Here is an 18,647-nt window from a genome sequence, read left to right as displayed (position 1 = left end):
TTTGCCACTGTACACACACACACACACCCCCCCACACACACACACCCACACCCACACACACACCCCAGAGAAAACGCAAGAGTAGTGAATGGCCAAAAAAATGACCTCTTTAGAGAAAGTCCTGATCACAAATGCTGTGACAGAGTATGAACTAGCTGGTGGTTCCTTTGCATATTTGCCTCCTACAGCCACTTCTAAGAAAATCTCAGGAGTTCACCATCACAGCTGTCAGGAAGAAACAGAGTATCTTCCTGTGGAATACAGGCTCACTGACTCAAGACCATAGTCAAAAGAGAGGCCAGGCAGGGAAAAGTTTCGGAAAATAAAAATCCTATTCATGTTTTCTGAAAGAGGTATGGTTTGACATTGCAAGCACAAACCAGCGCTCTGTAAAAAGCCTTCTTCCAAGGGGCCTGGTTTGTTGGGGAAAGTTTACAGCAAATGTTTCCAAGAGGAGCTGCCAAAAAACTGACTACAGGTAACCTTGAGACCCAGGGGTCTGGACTGTGCAGAAACCATTCCAGTGATCTCTGGGCTGTGACCTTTGCTTCTCTTCCTTGGAGAGATGCCACCGATAGAGCTATAAATACAAAGCACGTTTCCCACATGGGAAAGTAAAGGAGTTGGGGAACATCACCCTTTGCTCTGGAAAAGGTGAATAATATCTAGAAGAAATGGGAGAATAATACAGTTAAGGAAGTTACAAAGAGAAATATTTTGAGGAAGAAAAAAAGGAATCAAAACAGCAGTTGAGAGGTTAGAAGAGGAAAAAGTTAACACAAAGAAAGGAAGGGGAGAGCTGACGGGTTCTGCAGATCTGGGGCTGGACAGCAGGTCAGAGAGACAGACGAGAACAGTGGTACCAGACACACTAAAGCAAAGAGCACAGGACAAAGTTCATAAGCCTGGGAACTTGCCCTTTCTGTTAACTCTTGTGTCCCCCACTCTTGGAACAGATCTGAGCTCACAGTAGATCGGTGAAGGTTTGCTGTACGAATGAACAAGAAGGGGACTGATGAGAACCAGCAGGAAGAGTCCAGCCGCAGTCACCCAGGAACTGCTACTGATGCGTGGACTGTGTGGGCCAGCAGAAGGAGGGCTGGCTTTTCATGATGTTTCTTAGGACACAAAGGAGGACATGCCAAGATGTCACCAACTTTCCTCTACTGATCTTTTAAAAATAGGAATAATTGTCTTCCTAGAAGCAATTAGAAGCCCCATCTCGTCAGAAGTCCTGAGGGGGAAACAGAAATGTATGGAAGACTAGATGTGGTTTTCTGCTCTTCTGGCTGAAGATCATGACATGCAAAGACCGAACAAAGACTGTGAACAGCCATTTGAACGAATAATGTCAGAGACAAGGGCTGATTTTCTGGACCATAACATCCATACAATAATGTCAGGCCTGGCAGGACACAGGGCCTGTTCCATGAACACAGAAATGATACACTGGGTGGAGACTGACTGAGCTGGTCTACTGAAGTTGAATGAGGGATGCAGGAAAAACAACTCAGATAATAGCATAAAATCAGGTATCTTGGAGGACAGCAGTGTGGACATAAAAAACAAGAGTGGAGAATTCTAGTGTTTTCAGAGCAAACTGCATCCAGAAGAGTGGGCACAGTGTGAATAGGTGCAATAAAAGTAGGATATTAATAACAAAGTGCTATGAGGTATCAGCATCAGAAAGTAATTTTTGAGGCATGGTGGAACAGGATTCTGGATGGCTCAAAGGAGACAGATCTGATACAAAAGAGAGGTCAGGAGGGAGCAGGCCTTGATGGACACCATCAGGAAGGTGAATGCCTGCGGGAAAACGCACAGAACTAGGGGGGAACACGTCCTAGAGAGTATGTAGAAGCGGAGACCTAGAAAGAACATACAACATACTGTTATAAGGAGGTGAAACAGATCATCCAACTAGGAGAATCTGGGTGATATTTTTCTGTATATAGAACATCAAATGAGTGTAAATGTAACATAGACTGTCAGTGGGGGTCTTTCAATTCCTTAGACATTTAAAAGATATTTAATTCCTATTGACAAATTCTCACCACTTTAATAACAGGATAAATTTCTCTTCTGGACACTGATTCTAAATATTAAAAATGTGGATGCTAAAGTGCCATAATAGGAATTTGGGGGAGAGTTACCATGTTATCTTGGCATTAAAACAGTCAAGACTGAGAACATGAGGTGTGGCCAGACCCACAGGCTACCTTGTAGGCTCCATGAGAGGCAGGTAACTTGTCAGGCTTGTTCCCCACTATGACCCAGCACCTGAGGCAGTAGGTCTGGTACTCAATAAAAACTACTCGAATAATTAGGCAATTTAGTATGGTGAGAAACTCTAAATTGAAAATAGATTAAGGGGATTAAAGAACTTCAGAAAGAGATGGGAGGACCATTTTGTACCAATGTGATTAGGAGACAGATAGACAGATAAGTACCCAGGTGGTGCTAATGGTAAAAAACCCGCCTGCCAATGCAGGAGATTTAAGAGGCCTGGGTTCCATCCCTGGGTCGGGAAGATCCCCTGAAGGAGGGCATGGCAACTCCCTTCAGCATTCTCGCCTGGAGAATCCCATGGGCAGAGAAGCCTGGTGGGCTGTGATCCACAGGGTTGCAAAGAGTTGGCCATGACGAAGCGACTGAGCATGCACGCACCAATGGATAGATAGTTAGAAGAACCGGAGAGAATCTGTTTCAGGACAATATAAAAGAAAACATCCTCAATAATGAGAGCTAGGGATTAGGATCTCAGGAAGAAACTGACTATATATTATCAGGGTTGCTGGAGCCAAGAGTGATTCCTTGGAGACAGACCTAGATGACTGGTAAAGTTCTTTACAACCCTGAAATTCTCCATTAAAAATTTCCATTGAAAACTCAGAAGGTGTCTTGATTCAGTAACAATAAATAGTGTTTGGCTGTATTTGGAGGAATGAGTCTTAATAGTCCCAGGTTTCAGGTGTATTGTGGATTAAACTGAATTTTGTAAATTAATTTGGGTATTTACTTGTCATTCCTTGTACTCTAACCCAGCAATATGGGGACATCACTGCTGCTGCTGCTAAGTCACTTCAGTCGTAGCCAACTCTGTGTGACCCCATAGACGGCAGCCCACCAGGCTCCCCGTCCCTGGGATTCTCCAGGCAAGAACACTGGAGTGGGTTGCCATTTCCTTCTCCAATGCATGAAAGTGAAAAGTGAAAGTGAAGTCGCTTAGTCATGTCCTACCCTCAGCGACCCCATGGACTGCAGCCTACCAGGCTCCTCCGTCCATGAGATTTTCCAGGCAACAGTACTGGAGTGGGGTGCCATTGCCTTCTCCGGGGGACATCACTAACAAGGGGTGTTTGATCACTGAGGCAATAACGCATTGTTTCAACTTACAAAGGTAATCTTGAACTTGATATTTGGAGCCACCAAAAAATATCAACATATGAGGGATTCAAAATTTGGACTCCATGAAGCCTGACTATCTAGCTCTTAGATTTGAATTTAAGAAAGGAAGCCATAATGAAACATTTGTATTATAGAGCTAAATCCCTTTCTTGGATTCCTGTTTCTCTTCTAGTAGAGTTGTAGAGTAAAATTACGTGATTTTTTTCAGAACTAGGATGCCAACAACAGACATCAAGATTAGCAACTGTGAGGTTCATGAATGTGAAAGCATTTAACTGTTAAATTATTGGATAAAGTTTATATTGGATTTTACTCAAAATATATTAACACTATTATCAGGTAGAAGAAAACACATGCTATCTCTAACTCATGTGATCACTTAATAGGATTTCCTTGTGCTTTTCTTTCTTTCCCTCTTGTTTTTGTTCAAATATTGCCTTCCCAGTGAAGTTTCCTTGACCATCCCATTTTTTTGGTTTGTTTGGTTTCAGGGTTTTTTTTTTTTTTTGGCTGCATGGGGAGACTTGTGGGATGTCAGTTTCCCAACCAGGGATCAAACCAAGTTCCTTGCAGTGGAAGCACAGAGTCCTAACCATTGGATCGCCAGGGAAGTCCCTGACAACCTCATTTTAAACTGAAACTTCCTTCCCACATTCCTCATCTTTGCTTTCTCTTTTCCCTCTCATGTTATAATACACCATGTAATGCACTGAGTTTACTCTCTGCCTCCTACTCCTGCTAGAATGTACATCCCATGAGAAAAGGCGGTTTGTCTCTTGTTCCTGCTGTATCACAAGAGTCTGCAACAGTGCCTGACATTTAACAGACGTAGATGCTCAATAAACATCCATTGAGAGGGCAGGAGTATTGTCTAGCATGTAAGCAAGGGGCCCTACCTACATGGACCAGGACGTGTTGTGTGGTCTTTGTGAGCTATGTAACTTCTTTCTGCTGCTGTTTGTTGGGAAAAGTGAAAGAGTCTCCTCGATTCCTCCAAGATGACGTGAAAGTGAATGATCCATGAAGGCAGTTTCATCTTCTTAGTGGAACAAGACATAAAATCAAAATTCTGTCATTTATTCATGCAACCAGACCAGTCCTGAACAAATATTACCCCAGGAAAATCCTCTAATTTTGCCCTATCTTCTAGATATAGGAAGTAAACACCATAAGCAACATTATGCCTCTATGACAACAAAAAACAGTATCTTAACTGAACCAAACATAATTTTGATCCTTGTCAACCATTTTTCTGTGTACACAGCCTGAAATCAGGGTAGGCAAGTAGAACCAAAATAATTCTTTAGACCAAATCCTTCTTAAAGCAAAAGCTCCAGTATCAGAAGCATATCCAGGAATTAGGATCATCCTTCAGTGATCAATTCTTACTGGTCTGAACATGAAGTTATCTTCCATAGAGGCCACACAGTGTAATGGTACAGATTTTTGGCTGTAGCACCATATTGCTTGAGTTCAGTTACTGCTTCTGCCTCCTGCTAGGTGTGTTTCCTTGGGTAAGTCATTTGAATGTTCTGGCCTTAGTGTCCTCATCAGTAAAACTGGGATAATAGCAGCATTTAAACTGCATAACCTTTGAGAATTAAGTGAGTTAACTGGAATAAAGTTTTTATAGCAGAACCTGGCACATATAGCATTCAATAAAAACAAAGCCATTATATCATCAGGGAGTGAGAGTACCTTTAGTAAACTGAAGTTTTTACCAGATGACTTTGAGCAAATTACTCTGACTCCTAGCTGCTGCTGCTCAGTCGCTCAGTCGCTCAGTCGTGTCCGACTCTGCGACCCCATGGACTGTACCCTACCAGGCTCTTCTGTCCATGGGATTCTCCAGGCAAGAATACTGGACTGTGTTGCCATTCCCTCTTCAGGGGATCTTCCCGACCCAGGGATCAAACCCAGGGAGTCCTTCCACATTGCAGGTGGACTCCTTACCATTTGAGCCACAAGGCAAGCCCCTGACTCCTAGAAGGCTGATAATTTGCAACAACATTATCTGAAAATTAAGACAGGCGTTCCCTCTCCATTACTAGCAACACAAATAAAAGTCACAATTATAATGAAAATAAACTGTCTTGATTTTCTTCATTTAGGAGTGTAACTTTTAAAATAAGGATAAAAAGATAAAATTTCCCCTAGTTATTTTATTGGCTTTTTAATAGTTGTACATAGTTGCAATTGTGCATACATGCTTTCGGTTTGTATTTTAATTTGTCATCCTTCTACATGATATTTTTTCAATTTTCAATTTCTTTTATAAAGTCCTAAAGCACCCAGGACTGTTTCCGTTATAGTGGACAGTCAATAAATAACCAACTCAAGGCACATTTTAAGAGTACATACCAGGTTCAAATTACCATGTAAAGCACAGGAAGTGGGGCAAAGATGAGTGAAAAAGTCGCCTCCTTTAAATAATTTACATAGTAAATTGGTAGCAGACACCTAAACCAGGAAAGAAGCCAAGTCCACACGTCCTAACAGAAGGATAAGCACAAGAGGGGAGGTTCCTACTAGATGACGCTCAATCAAGGACAAGAATATCTTATGGAAAGAAGAGGTAGGTTGGGACCCTTGCAGGTCTGGCTTTTCCCCAGGTGCAGCTGTAGGGGGAAGGTGCTCAGAGAAGAGGGAAGAGCAAGAAGAAAGGCCTGGGGACACGGAGGCTCAGGGCACGCTCAGTGAGGGACCTGAGGGGACGGAGTCCAAAGCAAACGACTAATAGCAGAACGATAAGGCAGGAAAGGTCTTTTTGAATTACACTGAGAAGAGCTGAAGAGGCTGGAATTCACTCAGGAAATAATGTGGAGTCCAGTCACACTTGTTGAGCAAGAAGCAAAGGATCAAAGTTCCATGCAAGGCAGAGTTCCTAGAGTGGTACACAAGATGATCCGGGAGGGTAGGGAGAGATGTCCCCACCTAGTCTCAAATCCACAATAATCCCTGATCTCTTGGGCCACCCAACTCTTGGGCTCTGTCCTTGTAGTTAAGAGGAGCTCCAGTATCTAAGGTCTGGCATCTAAGGAGGCCACTCTTGCAGACCTATCCCCTGCGTTCCACTTCAAACAGTGAGTTTCTGTCCTGAATCCTTTGATAACTTCCTGTCCTAATTACCTACACTATTGCTTGGTTCCTTAACAACAACAACAAAAAAGTGGGGGTGGTGAGGCCTGTTTGAGTCTTTTTGGTTCCGGCACCATCTGCCCATGAATGCTACCATGTAAATAAAGAACACACTGGCTCCTAAGGCTTGCCTGCACGGCCCAGCCTCACTCACTGGGTGCTCTGTTATGTTACCCTTCCTGGTGGAGCACGTGCCATTTCGTTGTGAAGGACCCATTGCTCTATTTGCTGATCTGAGACCTGAACACTGTTCTGATTACTCTAGGGTTCCTGACAGCCTGCGCCATCCTGAATCTTCCCTGTCAGCCTCACCAGCTGGGTCAGGTTCTCCTCCTATGCTGCTGCTGCTGCTGCTAAGTCACTTCAGTCATGTCCGACTCTGTGCGACCCCATAAACAGCAGCCCACCAGGCTCCCCCGTCCCCGGGATTCTCCAGGCAAGAACACAGGAGTGGGTTGCCATTTCCTTCTCCAATGCATGAAAGTGAAAAGTGAAAGTGAAGTCGCTTAGTCGTGTCTGACTCTTAGCGACTCCACGGACTCCAGCCTACCAGGCTCCTCCGTCCATGGGAGTTTCCAGGCAAGAGGACTGGAGTGGGGTGCCATTGCCTTCTCCGATAGGCAGGCTTAATGCCAGAACCCAGCCTCTCCCTGCCTCCTCTAGCATTCCACAGCTTTTTAATGCCAGGATGGCTCACACATAAGTAGAGCAAAGAGGCAACCTGCAATAATTGAGACCTTCAGTGATAAGGACCAGATAACGGAGAAACAGAAAGAAAGGCCAAGAGTACAGACCTGCACAAGGGGAAAGAAATCAAATAAATCACAGGTTTAGGACCTGAAAGAATGTAGAACACAGCAACAGGCAAGGACAGATCAAAGAACTCCATGGTCAAAGTCTGGATGCTGAAGAAAGCCAGACTGGGGAAGGTGGGGGATCTGCTTTGGTTTGGAAAGCATTTATACACAGAACTTTCCCCCTCCCCGTCTCCTCCCTCTCTGTGCTCATTCAGAGCAGGTATCATCCCTTTCCTCTCTAAAACCAAAGTTTAAGTTAACAGATAAAAATAAGTAGGGCTAGCATAATGAAAATCCCATGGATGGAGGAGCCTGGGGGGCTGCAGTCCATGGGGTCGATAGGAGTCGGAAACGACTGAGTGACTTCACTTTCACTTTTCACTTTCATGCATTGGAGAAGGAAATGGCAACCCACTCCAGTGTTCTTGCCTGGAGAATCCCAGGGACGGGGGAGCCTGGTGGGCTGCCGTCTACGGGGTCGCACAGAGTCGGACACGACTGAAGCGACTTCGCAGCAGCAGCAGCAGCATAATGAAACCTTCTGGTGACCACTACTGCTGCCAAGTGAACTTTAAATTTTCTACCTCACTTCACTAAAAATAATTTGTTTCTATTCCTGAAATCATATTTTAATACCATCCCAAAACACAGAAGTATTTCTGAATGTAGAAGTTCACTGTTGCTGTTTAGTTGCTAAGTTGTGTCTGACTCTTTGTGACCCCATGGACTGCAGCAAGCCAGGCTTCCCTGTCCTTCACTATTTCCTGGAGCTTGCTCAGATACATGTCCATTGATACAATGATGCTATCTAACCATCTCATCCTCTGCCACCCTCTTCTCCTTTTGCCTTCAGTATTTCCCAGCATCAGGGTCTTTTCCAATGAGTCAGGTCTTCACATCAGGTGGTCAACGTGTTGGAGCTTCAGCTTCAACAACAGTCCTTCCAATGACTATTCAGAGTTGATTTCTTTTAGGATTGACTGGTTTGATCTCCTTGCAGTCCAAGGGACTCTCAAGAGTCTTCTCCAGAACCACAACTCAAAGGCATCAATTCCTTGGCGCTCAGCCTTCTTTATGGTCCAACTCTCATGGAAAAGTAAAGATATTAAAGTGAAGACATTTTAGATGGTAAGCCAATATTAAGCATTAACTGTGGATATGTGTTGAAGAGAATAAAGAATCAAGTTGTAAGATCTCTGGTGCCATTGCCTTAAACAGTATTGAAGAATCATTCTCGTAAAAGATTATTGTTGGTATCTCATACTCTATTCAAATCTTTTTTTTTTTTTTTTTAAGGGCGGCCAGCGGGGTCAGAGGGCGGCGAGCCCAGGAGCCCCTGCCAGCAGCCCGTCGGAGCAGCCGCCCTGCCCCGCGTGCAGACCCGACTCTATTCAAATCTTGCGATACCTTTAGGGAGGAATGGAATTAGATGGTTACTACTCCAGGCACCTGCCCCATCACTCAGAAGTTTGAGGAAGAATTGAATGTGGCCAGAGGTCCACAGACCCTCTCTTCTAAACCACAGGGCATACAGCAGATAGTCACAGCACTGCTCTCAGACATCAAAATATCTCACTGTAAAAACTTCTCAGTCTAACTCTGCAATCTTACAGTCCAACTTAACTGAATGTCTCCCCTGACTGTGTGAAAGCAAAATCTGATGCATGTTTCTTAAAAGAAAAGTCTCACAAAAATATCTGATTTTCTTTTAATTAAAAAATTGACATCCGGAAGGAAATTAATTGAGGCCTGGCATGTACCATCTTTTCAATGTATGGATAGAACCATACAGACCACATGAGTGGATTGTGAGTTAACACGTGGTTCTCAGGCACTGCTGCCCATCAGGTACTTGGGTCACTGTGCCTGGGCCTGTGTTGGAACCTGGGTTTGAGAGATGTGCACACTGAGAAGAGAGTGGGGTGAGGAAGGGTACATTCACAGAAAGAGAAGGGCTGAGACAAGTACCAAACCTCTCCCATGGGTTTAGGGGAAATGGGAAGGGGAAGAGAGGGGACAAAAGAGAAAGAAAAGTCAAAGACAACCAAAATAAAGGCATCTTTTGAAAGTCAGTAAGAGCTGTTCTGTAAAAGAAGAAAGGCACACCGGTAAAGGCACAAGTGGTGGAGAATGAGGTGGATGAAAATGAGAGTAACACTGAATGTCAGGATTGGGAGGCTTGGATGGATAAGTGCTGGGTGCAGGGGCAGACGGCAGATGGAAAGCGATATTGTGGAGGAAGCAGAAGCAGAGAAAAAGGCTCGATTTTCAAGACGTTTGGTCTTGGTCATAAAGAGCCATGCAGAAGAGGAACAGCCATGTTTAGATAGGGGGCTTGTTTGTATTGTCAGCTTTGGGGAGACAAAAGCAGGGAGGAACCTCAGCTACCACTACCTACCCACCTCCCCCAAAAAGGGGAAGAAATGATTATGTAGGGGAAAAGTGTGAATGAGACTGCGAGTTGTAAAGATAGGGAAGGGACAGAGCTTAGGTGGGACCCAAGAAGGGTCCTTTCACTCAGGAGATGAAAAGTGAAGGAAAGAATCACTGAGGGAGAGTAAATAGACAAAGACTATTCTTCCATAAAACCCAACCGCCTACAGATGGTTCCAAAGAGAACTGAAGACACAAGTAAATTTCTGCTATAAAACAAGCCCGGAGAACTTGAAGTCAGGGCATAGGCCCAGCCTGCCTTAAGAGGACAAGACAACCTTCCAAATCTAATCTGACTCAAGGACGATCAAGCAGGCAGAAGACAGGACCTTTCTTAATTTCCACTGCCATAAACGTGTGAGAACAATGACATTTATTACCATGGAATTAATAAATCAGTGTTGCATCTTACCTACCACCAATTAAAATTCCACCCATCAATAGAGGAATGGATAAAGAAGGTGTGGTACATATAGGCAATGGAATATTACTCTGCCATAAAAAGCAACAAAATTGTGCCTTTGCAGAGACATGGATGGACCTAGACACTATCATACAGGGTGAAGCAAGTCAGAAAGAGAAAAGCAAATATTGTGTAATACCACTTTTTTGTGGAATCCATAAAAATGGTACAGATGAACTTATTTGCAAAGCAGAAATGAGACATAGATGTGGATAACAAGCATAACGCTACTAAGAAGGGAAGGGAGGTAGGATGAATTTGAGATTGGGATATATACACCATATGAGATTGACATGTATACACTACTATGTATAATACTGATAACTAATGAGAACCTACTGTATAGCACAGGGAGCTCTACTCAACGCTCTGTGGCAACCTAAATGGGAAGGAAATCCAAAGAAAGACAGGAAATATGTATATGTATGACTGATATATATACACACAAAGCTTTGCTGCACAGCAGAAACCAATGCAACATTGTAAAGCAACTGTACTCCAATAAAAATTAATTTTAGAAAATTCCTACAACAGACATCCAGACTAGGAAAAGTGGTAATAATCACTGTGTAAAGGAAGACAGTGAGGTTCACATTCTTATGACTCTAAAGCCAAGAGTTTAGAAGAAAGCAAAACAAAGAAGAGTTACTTTTCTTGGAAGAAATTAATCTTCTTTCATATCCCCAAATATTGTAGATCTTGCGTAAGGTGATCTTTGACTGCAGATGGCCTCGGTCATATCCAGACCCCTAGATTTCACTGCTTGAGACAATGTATGAAAGAAGAGAACACCTTTCTCTTATTATTTCCAAATGCATCAGTCTTCCTCTAAATGTGACATCTTCCCTCAATGTGAAAAAAACATGTTACACCATTTTGTTCCACCCTTTATTTTAGGCTTTACTAATACATTCCATAAAGCTCAGCAGAAATTGAAGCCTTAAAATAAACATATGTATATATACATATGTTTATATATAAGGTGACAGCAAAATTCTTGGGCCACTTGATAACATCTTAGGAAATTCGAGCCAAATATCAGTAATAATATGGGTTTAAAAAGAAATGATGTGAGTAAATGCAGCAGAAAAATTCACAATGAATTATTAATACATCTACTTGGCTTGTTTTCACTCTGTTATGTCACAATTTTATGCAAATACAAAAAACAACCCAGTGAGGTATCTAATAACTTTCTCGGGTTTTTAATGTAATTCAGCAGTCTTAGGATCTAGAAATAGCATATTCATAAACAACTTCTTGGTGCTCAACTTATATAAAATCTTGTGTGAATCTGAAAAGGAAACAATACAAAGATGGATAGGGTATCTTCAATAAATATGGGATAATATAAAGTAACACTTAGTGCTGTTTAAATTGACTTTTCTTAAATATTCTGGGTTGGTAGAAATGTTACAGCCTCCCTACTATTAAAATAAATAAAAAGAGGTGACAAAAAAGATGAAGGGCAGTCCTTTGTAACTGTTTCTGCTTTAGGGAGAGAAGTTAGCAGATGAGATTCAGGAAAAGGGTAAGAGAGACAACTGAAGAGATGTCCATCACCTCTTTTCAATGTCTTTTTACTGCTACTGTCCAGAGCCTTACTTCCATCTTGGGTTTCCATGGTAACTTGAAAAGCCAGATTCCCCCAATGCTTAGGAAAACTTGAGAGGGATGTACTTAAGAAGGCCAGTGTAATTCCATCTACAACTGAAGAACAAGGCAGAACAAGATGCCCAGACAGGAGTTCAAAGGAGTCAAGGCCCCGCAACAGAATCTGGGACTGAAAGCACATTAGCATTCAACTCATTCAACTCTGATCTAACTTGTTCAAGGTTACATGGCATCTTGGTGGCAAGGACTCAACTAGAATCCAGAAATCCTGCCTTAGCACCAGGCTCAGTGCATCACTTCCCACTGCTCCTAACCCAAGAAGCCAATCAGGAGCTGAAGAGAATTCAATAAGCAAGCTATCATTATTGCCCCTAAGACAAGTCTTTTTTCTTTGCCTGTCTTTCTCTTACAGAAACTTTCCAATACCCACAAATAGAGATAGGAGAATAATAAACTCCATACACCTATCACCCAGCTTAAATAATTACCAACTTATGGCTGATCGTCTTTCATCTATCCTCCCCTCCCCTCCAGGATTATTTTAAAACAAATACCAGAAATAGTATCATTCAGTTCAGTTCAGTCGCTCAGTCGCGTCCGACTCTTTGTGACCCCGTGAATTGCAGCACGCCAGGCCTCCCTGTCCATCACCAACTCCCGGAGTTCACTCAAACTCACGTCCATTGAGTTGGTGATGCCATCCAGCCATCTCATCCTCTGTCGTCCCCTTTTCCTCCTGTCCCCAATCCCTCTCAGCATCAAAGTCTTTTCCAATGAGTCAACTCTTCACATGAGGTAGCCAAAGTACTGGAGTTTCAGCTTTAGCATCATTCCTTCCAAAGAACACCCAGGACTGATCTCCTTTAGAATGGACTGGTTGGATCTCCTTGCAGTCCAAGGGACTCTCAAGAGTCTTCTCCAACACCACAGTTCAAAAGCATCAATTCTTTGGCACTCAGCTTTCTTCATAGTCCAACTCTCACATCCATACATGACCACAGGAAAAACCACAGCCTTGAATAGACGGACGTATCATTACTACTTTTTAAATATGAAATGCTCAAAGAAATGACACAGCTGTAGATGCAGCAGAGACAATTTTCTTTAGGAAGCCCTGGTGTCTCTGTCTTATACCCTTGTGCTATTGGTGGTGTTTTCCATTTTATTTCACAACTCTAGAACTAAAGGCCAGCTCTTATCTCTGCACAGACTGGTAAGACATGCTCTGTAATCCATGGATGATACTAGATTCTGGGACAGTGAGGAATTTTTGATGAAGGGGTTATTTTAGATAACAAACATGGAAAAAGCTGAACTTACACCAAGAGATAAAATGTCTTTCTACCTTAAACAATACCACTGACATTGTACACTTGTTTAAATCAAGCTTAATTCTGGCCTGAGATTTAAAGCCAACTTCATCCATGAGTCCATATGAAAGGTACTAAATAATATAATTGTTAAGGCTTAACAAATCCACAAAATAAAGTAACAATAAAAAGTTTTCACACCTGTGTTTTCACACTATGTGTCCTCCAGGACACACACCATTTATTTGTCCTAAGGACATGATAGAAATTTAAAATTAATAAATATAGCAACATTTCTTTTTCATACAGACATTTAAATTTTGCCCACAGAACAAGTACATTTGAAAGACATTTCAAAAATTCTTAATTAACAAATAGGATCATGCTAATGGAACTAAGCAGACAGAGATAATAGAGTGTATATATATGTAAATGGATACTTGCAGCTATAATACTGACAAATAATATTTCCACTTCTAATTTTCCATTTCGTCTTCCTCTCCCTATACATTAATTTTTATATGAATTTACAAGTACGTATTTAAAACAAGATTATGTTAAAAAGCCAAAGTGAATAGAAAAAGAAGACAAATCAGAACCTTAAGTTGTATCACCCTTAAACGAAATAATTTCATTTCAAATACAGATTAATTTTTTTCCCAGAAAAAAAAAATCTGCAAAATACAATCTTTTACCTGTTGGAAAATGTAACAATTTATCCTTTAATAAAGTTATGATATTCATACCTGCTGATGTTTCTCTAAATTTGTCACTCGTCTTCTTTTTCCTCCATTTCCAAGGTTTAAAAATTTTACCAATGGTGGAGAGTTTCCCCTTTCTCTTGAAGGGAGGTGTTTGGGAGCCTGCTGTTGGGCCATCTGAGTTTGCTATAGAAGCTTTGTCCAGTCCATCAACTGTAGAAAGAAAAGTCAAGTCAGAGAAAAGCTGTAATGAAAGTTTGAAACAACATCATCTATTTCTTCCTGCATTGTTCAAAGTAAGCATACCCACTTTAACTGGAATTTCACATAAAGTTTATTTTGCCCCATTTCCCTGCTGGTAGAGTTCTCCTCTAACATCAATCAATAAATCAATCACTCAGAAATTATAGTCCCTTAGATACGCATTTTGAGGTAACATAAAAGAAGCAAAAGACTTACATAAAAGTTAAGGCCAGATAAATAAGGGTCTGCAAAACACAGCTGAATCCATCTGTAACAACCACATCTATATTTTTGTGCAGAAGTAGAGTATTGCCTGGAAAGTCCCACAGACGGAGGAGCCTGGTGGGCTGCGGTCCATGGGATCGCTAGGAGTCGGACACGACTGAGCGCTTCACTTTCACGCATTGGAGAAGGAAATGGCAACCCACTCCAGTGTTCTTGCCTGGAGAATCCCAGGGACAGGGGAGCCTGGTGGGCTGCCGTCTATGAGGTCACACAGAGTCGGACACGACTGAAGCGACTTAGCAACAGCAGCAGCAGAGTACTGTAAGTGAAACAGGATGTTCCTCCAGAGACTAATTTGGCATTTTCAGTAATGAATATGACAGTCATGGTGTAGCTGAAACCACGCTTTTTTTCTTCACAAAATAAAATTTAATGCCGAGAAGCTAAATTTAAAATTTTACCACACCAAAACTCTTTTGCTTCTATTACCAAAAAAAAATTTAGCTTCAAATAAATTGATAGCTATTACAAATGACAAGAAATATGTGAGAAAGATGGATGTTTTAGGTAATAGAATGCATTTTTATGTGCCTCAGTCTTTTCGTCAACCGGAAGAAAGGCCCTGAACTTTACACTGCCTTGTACTACATTTATAACTGAAAGAAGATGGTGATAATTTATATTACCCCCAACAATCAAATTTCAGTGACAAAAATCTGGAAGCAACTCAGAATGAATAAATGATGGTATTTTTCATGCAATGAAATAGCACTTAGCCATTTCTTTAAAAGGAGCTATTGGTACCTACAACATGAATGCATCTCAGAAACACTGTGCTGAAAAAAAGAAAAAAAGTGACACACAAAAGAATATGTGCTGCGTGGTTTTATTTCTATGAAGTTTTTTAAAAAGGCAAAATGAATTTTGGAGCAAAGAAAGAAGAAAACAATCAGAACAGATGTTGTTTCCTGGAGTGAGATGGAGGTAGGAATCAACTGAGAAAAGATCTGAGGCATCTTCCTGGGGTCCTAGAAATTATCTCAGTAAAGGATGGACTATACAAAACACGTGTTTCCCAGGTGGCCAGTGGTCAGGAACCCACCTGCCAATGCAGGAGAAGTGGGTTCGATCTCTGGGTTGGGAAGATCCCCTGGAGGAGGGCACGGCAACCCACTCCAGGATTCTTGCCTGGAGAATCCCATGGACAAAGGAGCCTTGAGGGCCACAGTTCACTGGGTTGCAGAGTCAGGCATGACTGAAGCGACTTTGTGTGCGTGCATGCAAAACCCATCAAACGGTATTTATGATATTGTGTATTTCACTTTATGTAAAATCTACCTTTAAAAAACCACAAATAGTAAAGTCCAATTAATGGCATGCATGCTGATAGCGATGAAGTGTACTGATGTTCATCAAATAACCTCGAATAGCCAAAGCGATCTTGAGAAAGAAGAATGGAACTGGAGGAAGCAACCTACCTGACTTCAGGCTCTACTACAAAGCCACAGTTATCAAGACAGTATGGTACTGGCACAAAGACAGAAATATAGATCAATGGAATAAAATAGAAAGCCCAGAGATAAATCCACGCACATATGGACACCTTATTTTTGACAAAGGAGGCAAGAATATACAATGGATTAAAGACAATCTCTTTAACAAGTGGTGCTGGGAAAACTGGTCAACCACTTGTAAAAGAATGAAACTAGAACACTTTCTAACACCATACACAAAAATAAACTCAAAATGGATTAAAGATCTAAAGGTAAGACCAGAAACTATAAAACTCCTAGAGGAGAACATAGGCAAAACACTCTCTGACATACATCACAGCAGGATCCTCTATGACCTACCTCCCAGAATATTGGAAATAAAAGCAAAAATAAACAAATGGGACCTAATTAACCTTAAAAGCTTCTGCACATCAAAGGAAACTATTAGCAAGGTGAAAAGACAGCCTTCAGAATGGGAGAAAATAATAGCAAATGAAGCAACTGACAAACAACTAATCTCAAAAATATACAAGCAACTCCTACAGATCACCTCCAGAAAAATAAATGACCCAATCAAAAAATGGGCCAAAGAACTAAATAGACATTTCTCCAAAGAAGACATACAGATGGCTAACAAACACATGAAAAGATGCTCAACATCACTCATTATCAGAGAAATGCATTTCAAAACCACTGTGAGGTACCATTTCACACCAGTCAGAATGGCTGCGATTCAAAAGTCTACAAATAATAAATCCTGGAGAGGGTGTGGAGAAAAGGGAACCCTCTTACACTGTTGGTGGGAATGCAAACTAGTACAGCCACTATGGAGAACAGTGTGGAGATTCCTTAAAAAACTGGAAATAGAACTGCTTTATGATCCAGCAATCCCACTGCTGGGCATACACACTGAGGAAACCAGAAGGGAAAGAGACACGTGTACCCCAATGTTCATCGCAGCACTGTTTATAATAGCCAGGACATGGAAGCAACCTAGATGTCCATCAGCAGATGAATGGATAAGAAAGCTATGGTACATATACACAATGGAGTATTACTCAGCCATTAAAAAGAAAACATTTGAATCAGTTGTAATGAGGTGGATGAAACTGGAGCCTATTATACAAAGTGAAGTAAGCCAGAAGGAAAAACACCAATACAGTATAATAACGCATATATATGGAATTTAGAAAGATGGCAACAATAACCCTGTGTACGAGACAGCAAAAGAGACACTGATGTATGGAACAGTCTTATGGACTCTGTGGGAGAGGGAGAGGGTGGGAAGATTTGGGAGAATGGCATTGAAACATGTAAAATATCATGTATGAAATGAGATGCCAGTCCAGGTTCGATGCACGATACTGGATGCTTGGGGCTAGTGCACTGGGACGACCCAGAGGGATGGTGTGGGGAGGGAGGAGGGAGGAGGGTTCAGGATGGGGAACACATGTATACCTGTGGCGGATTCATTTTGATATTTGGCAAAACTAATACAATTATGTAAAGTTTAAAAATAAAATAAAATAAATAAATAAACTGATGGATAGAATGGAGATGGATAAATATATAATATAGTAAAATGTAGCTAAGTGTTGAATCTAGGTGGTGGATGTGTGGTGATTAGTTGTATAATTCTCCCATCTTCAAAACTTCCTAAATAAAATATTAGGAAATACTAGGGTAAATAAAACAAAAATTGAATGGCAAGAATCTCTGCTTCTAGGAAATGGAATAGACTTACTTTTTACTATTTCTCCTGCTAAATACAACTAAAAGATACCCTGGATGCTATATATAAAACAAACATGAGGGACTTTCCCTGGCAGTCCAGCGGTTAAGACTCCATGCTTCCACTGCAGGGGGTTCGATTCCTGGTCAGGAAACTAATATCCTGTATGCTGTGTGGGGTGGCCAAAAACAAACAAACAAACAAACCATGAATAGACAAATGAGCTGAAAACAAAGTAGACCAGCTTGGGACCTCAAGACCTAAGAAACAGCACGGAGGTAAGATCCCTGTGTTTTCTTTTAGTCTCATGTATTCCTGACTTGCAGCTGAAGTGGTCACCAACCTGAAAACACCAACAAGCACAGACCAATAAAGCCTCAACAAACAGCCTGCTCCCTCTAGTCAAACGAGCCAAAAGGGACAGGCTCACAAAACAGAGAACTTTTAGACGAGAACTGCTCCAACTCCAGACAAACACCACAGAAGAAACTACGACCACCCAAGCCAACAAAGGCTGAGTGGGGAGATCAGACGTCTGTCCTCACAAAGCTCTAATGAGAAGCCCAACGCCCCTCAGAGAGTGGTGTCAGATAGGACCAAGTAGAGAGCCGGAACCTTCCTGCGTGCCAGCTATAACGAAGCACCGTCTACAGTGTCAGTGGAGACCACACCGGAGCCTGGACTTCCACCCACACCCAGTCACGAGGCATGTCTTCTTCTCCCTCCCTCCCCAAACTGGGATCACACCAAACCACTGCCCAGAGGAACGAGACAACCTCCGTCCACTATGGTGTCACTAGAGACCACGTGGGGATCTGGAAATCAAACTATGCCCAGAGTAACGAAGACCCCTCTCCCCGTTTCTGCCACGAGATACCAAGAAAGAATGAGGGGCTGAACTGCAGTAGTGAGGCAGTCCCCTTTGCCTCCTTGCCTGGAGAAGTGTCAAACAAAGCCAGTTAAAACAAAGGGTTTCAATAAAGAGTTACAGTCTAATCTAACACAAAAGTGTTGAAGCTTCAATCAAAAATCACCTGACATACCACAAACCAGGAAAATCTTAAACTAAGTGAGAAGAGATAATCAGTAC

The 18,647-nt window shown here is 41.9% G+C and overlaps 1 protein-coding gene across 10 annotated transcripts in view; it reads right to left on the bottom strand.

Moving 5' to 3' along the window:
• The window catches only part of PHACTR2 (phosphatase and actin regulator 2), a 299,218-nt gene that overhangs the window by 89,388 nt on the left and 191,183 nt on the right, over positions 1-18,647 (bottom strand). For all 10 annotated transcript variants that reach the window (XM_086318144.1, XM_086318140.1, XM_086318145.1 and 7 more), the window contains exon 2: positions 13,910-14,077. In XM_086318144.1, coding sequence (XP_086174270.1) covers positions 13,910-14,077 — 168 coding nt within the window. The remainder of the gene's footprint in view (positions 1-13,909; positions 14,078-18,647) is intronic.

Source organism: Bos grunniens, chromosome 9 (assembly GCF_055505025.1).
Source record: "Bos grunniens cultivar Pamir isolate PY7600 chromosome 9, Bosgru_T2T1.0, whole genome shotgun sequence".
Classification (NCBI taxonomy): Eukaryota; Metazoa; Chordata; class Mammalia; order Artiodactyla; family Bovidae; genus Bos; species Bos grunniens.
The sequence above is the reverse complement of the archived record's forward strand: the minus strand, read 5'-3'. Positions and strand labels throughout refer to the sequence as shown.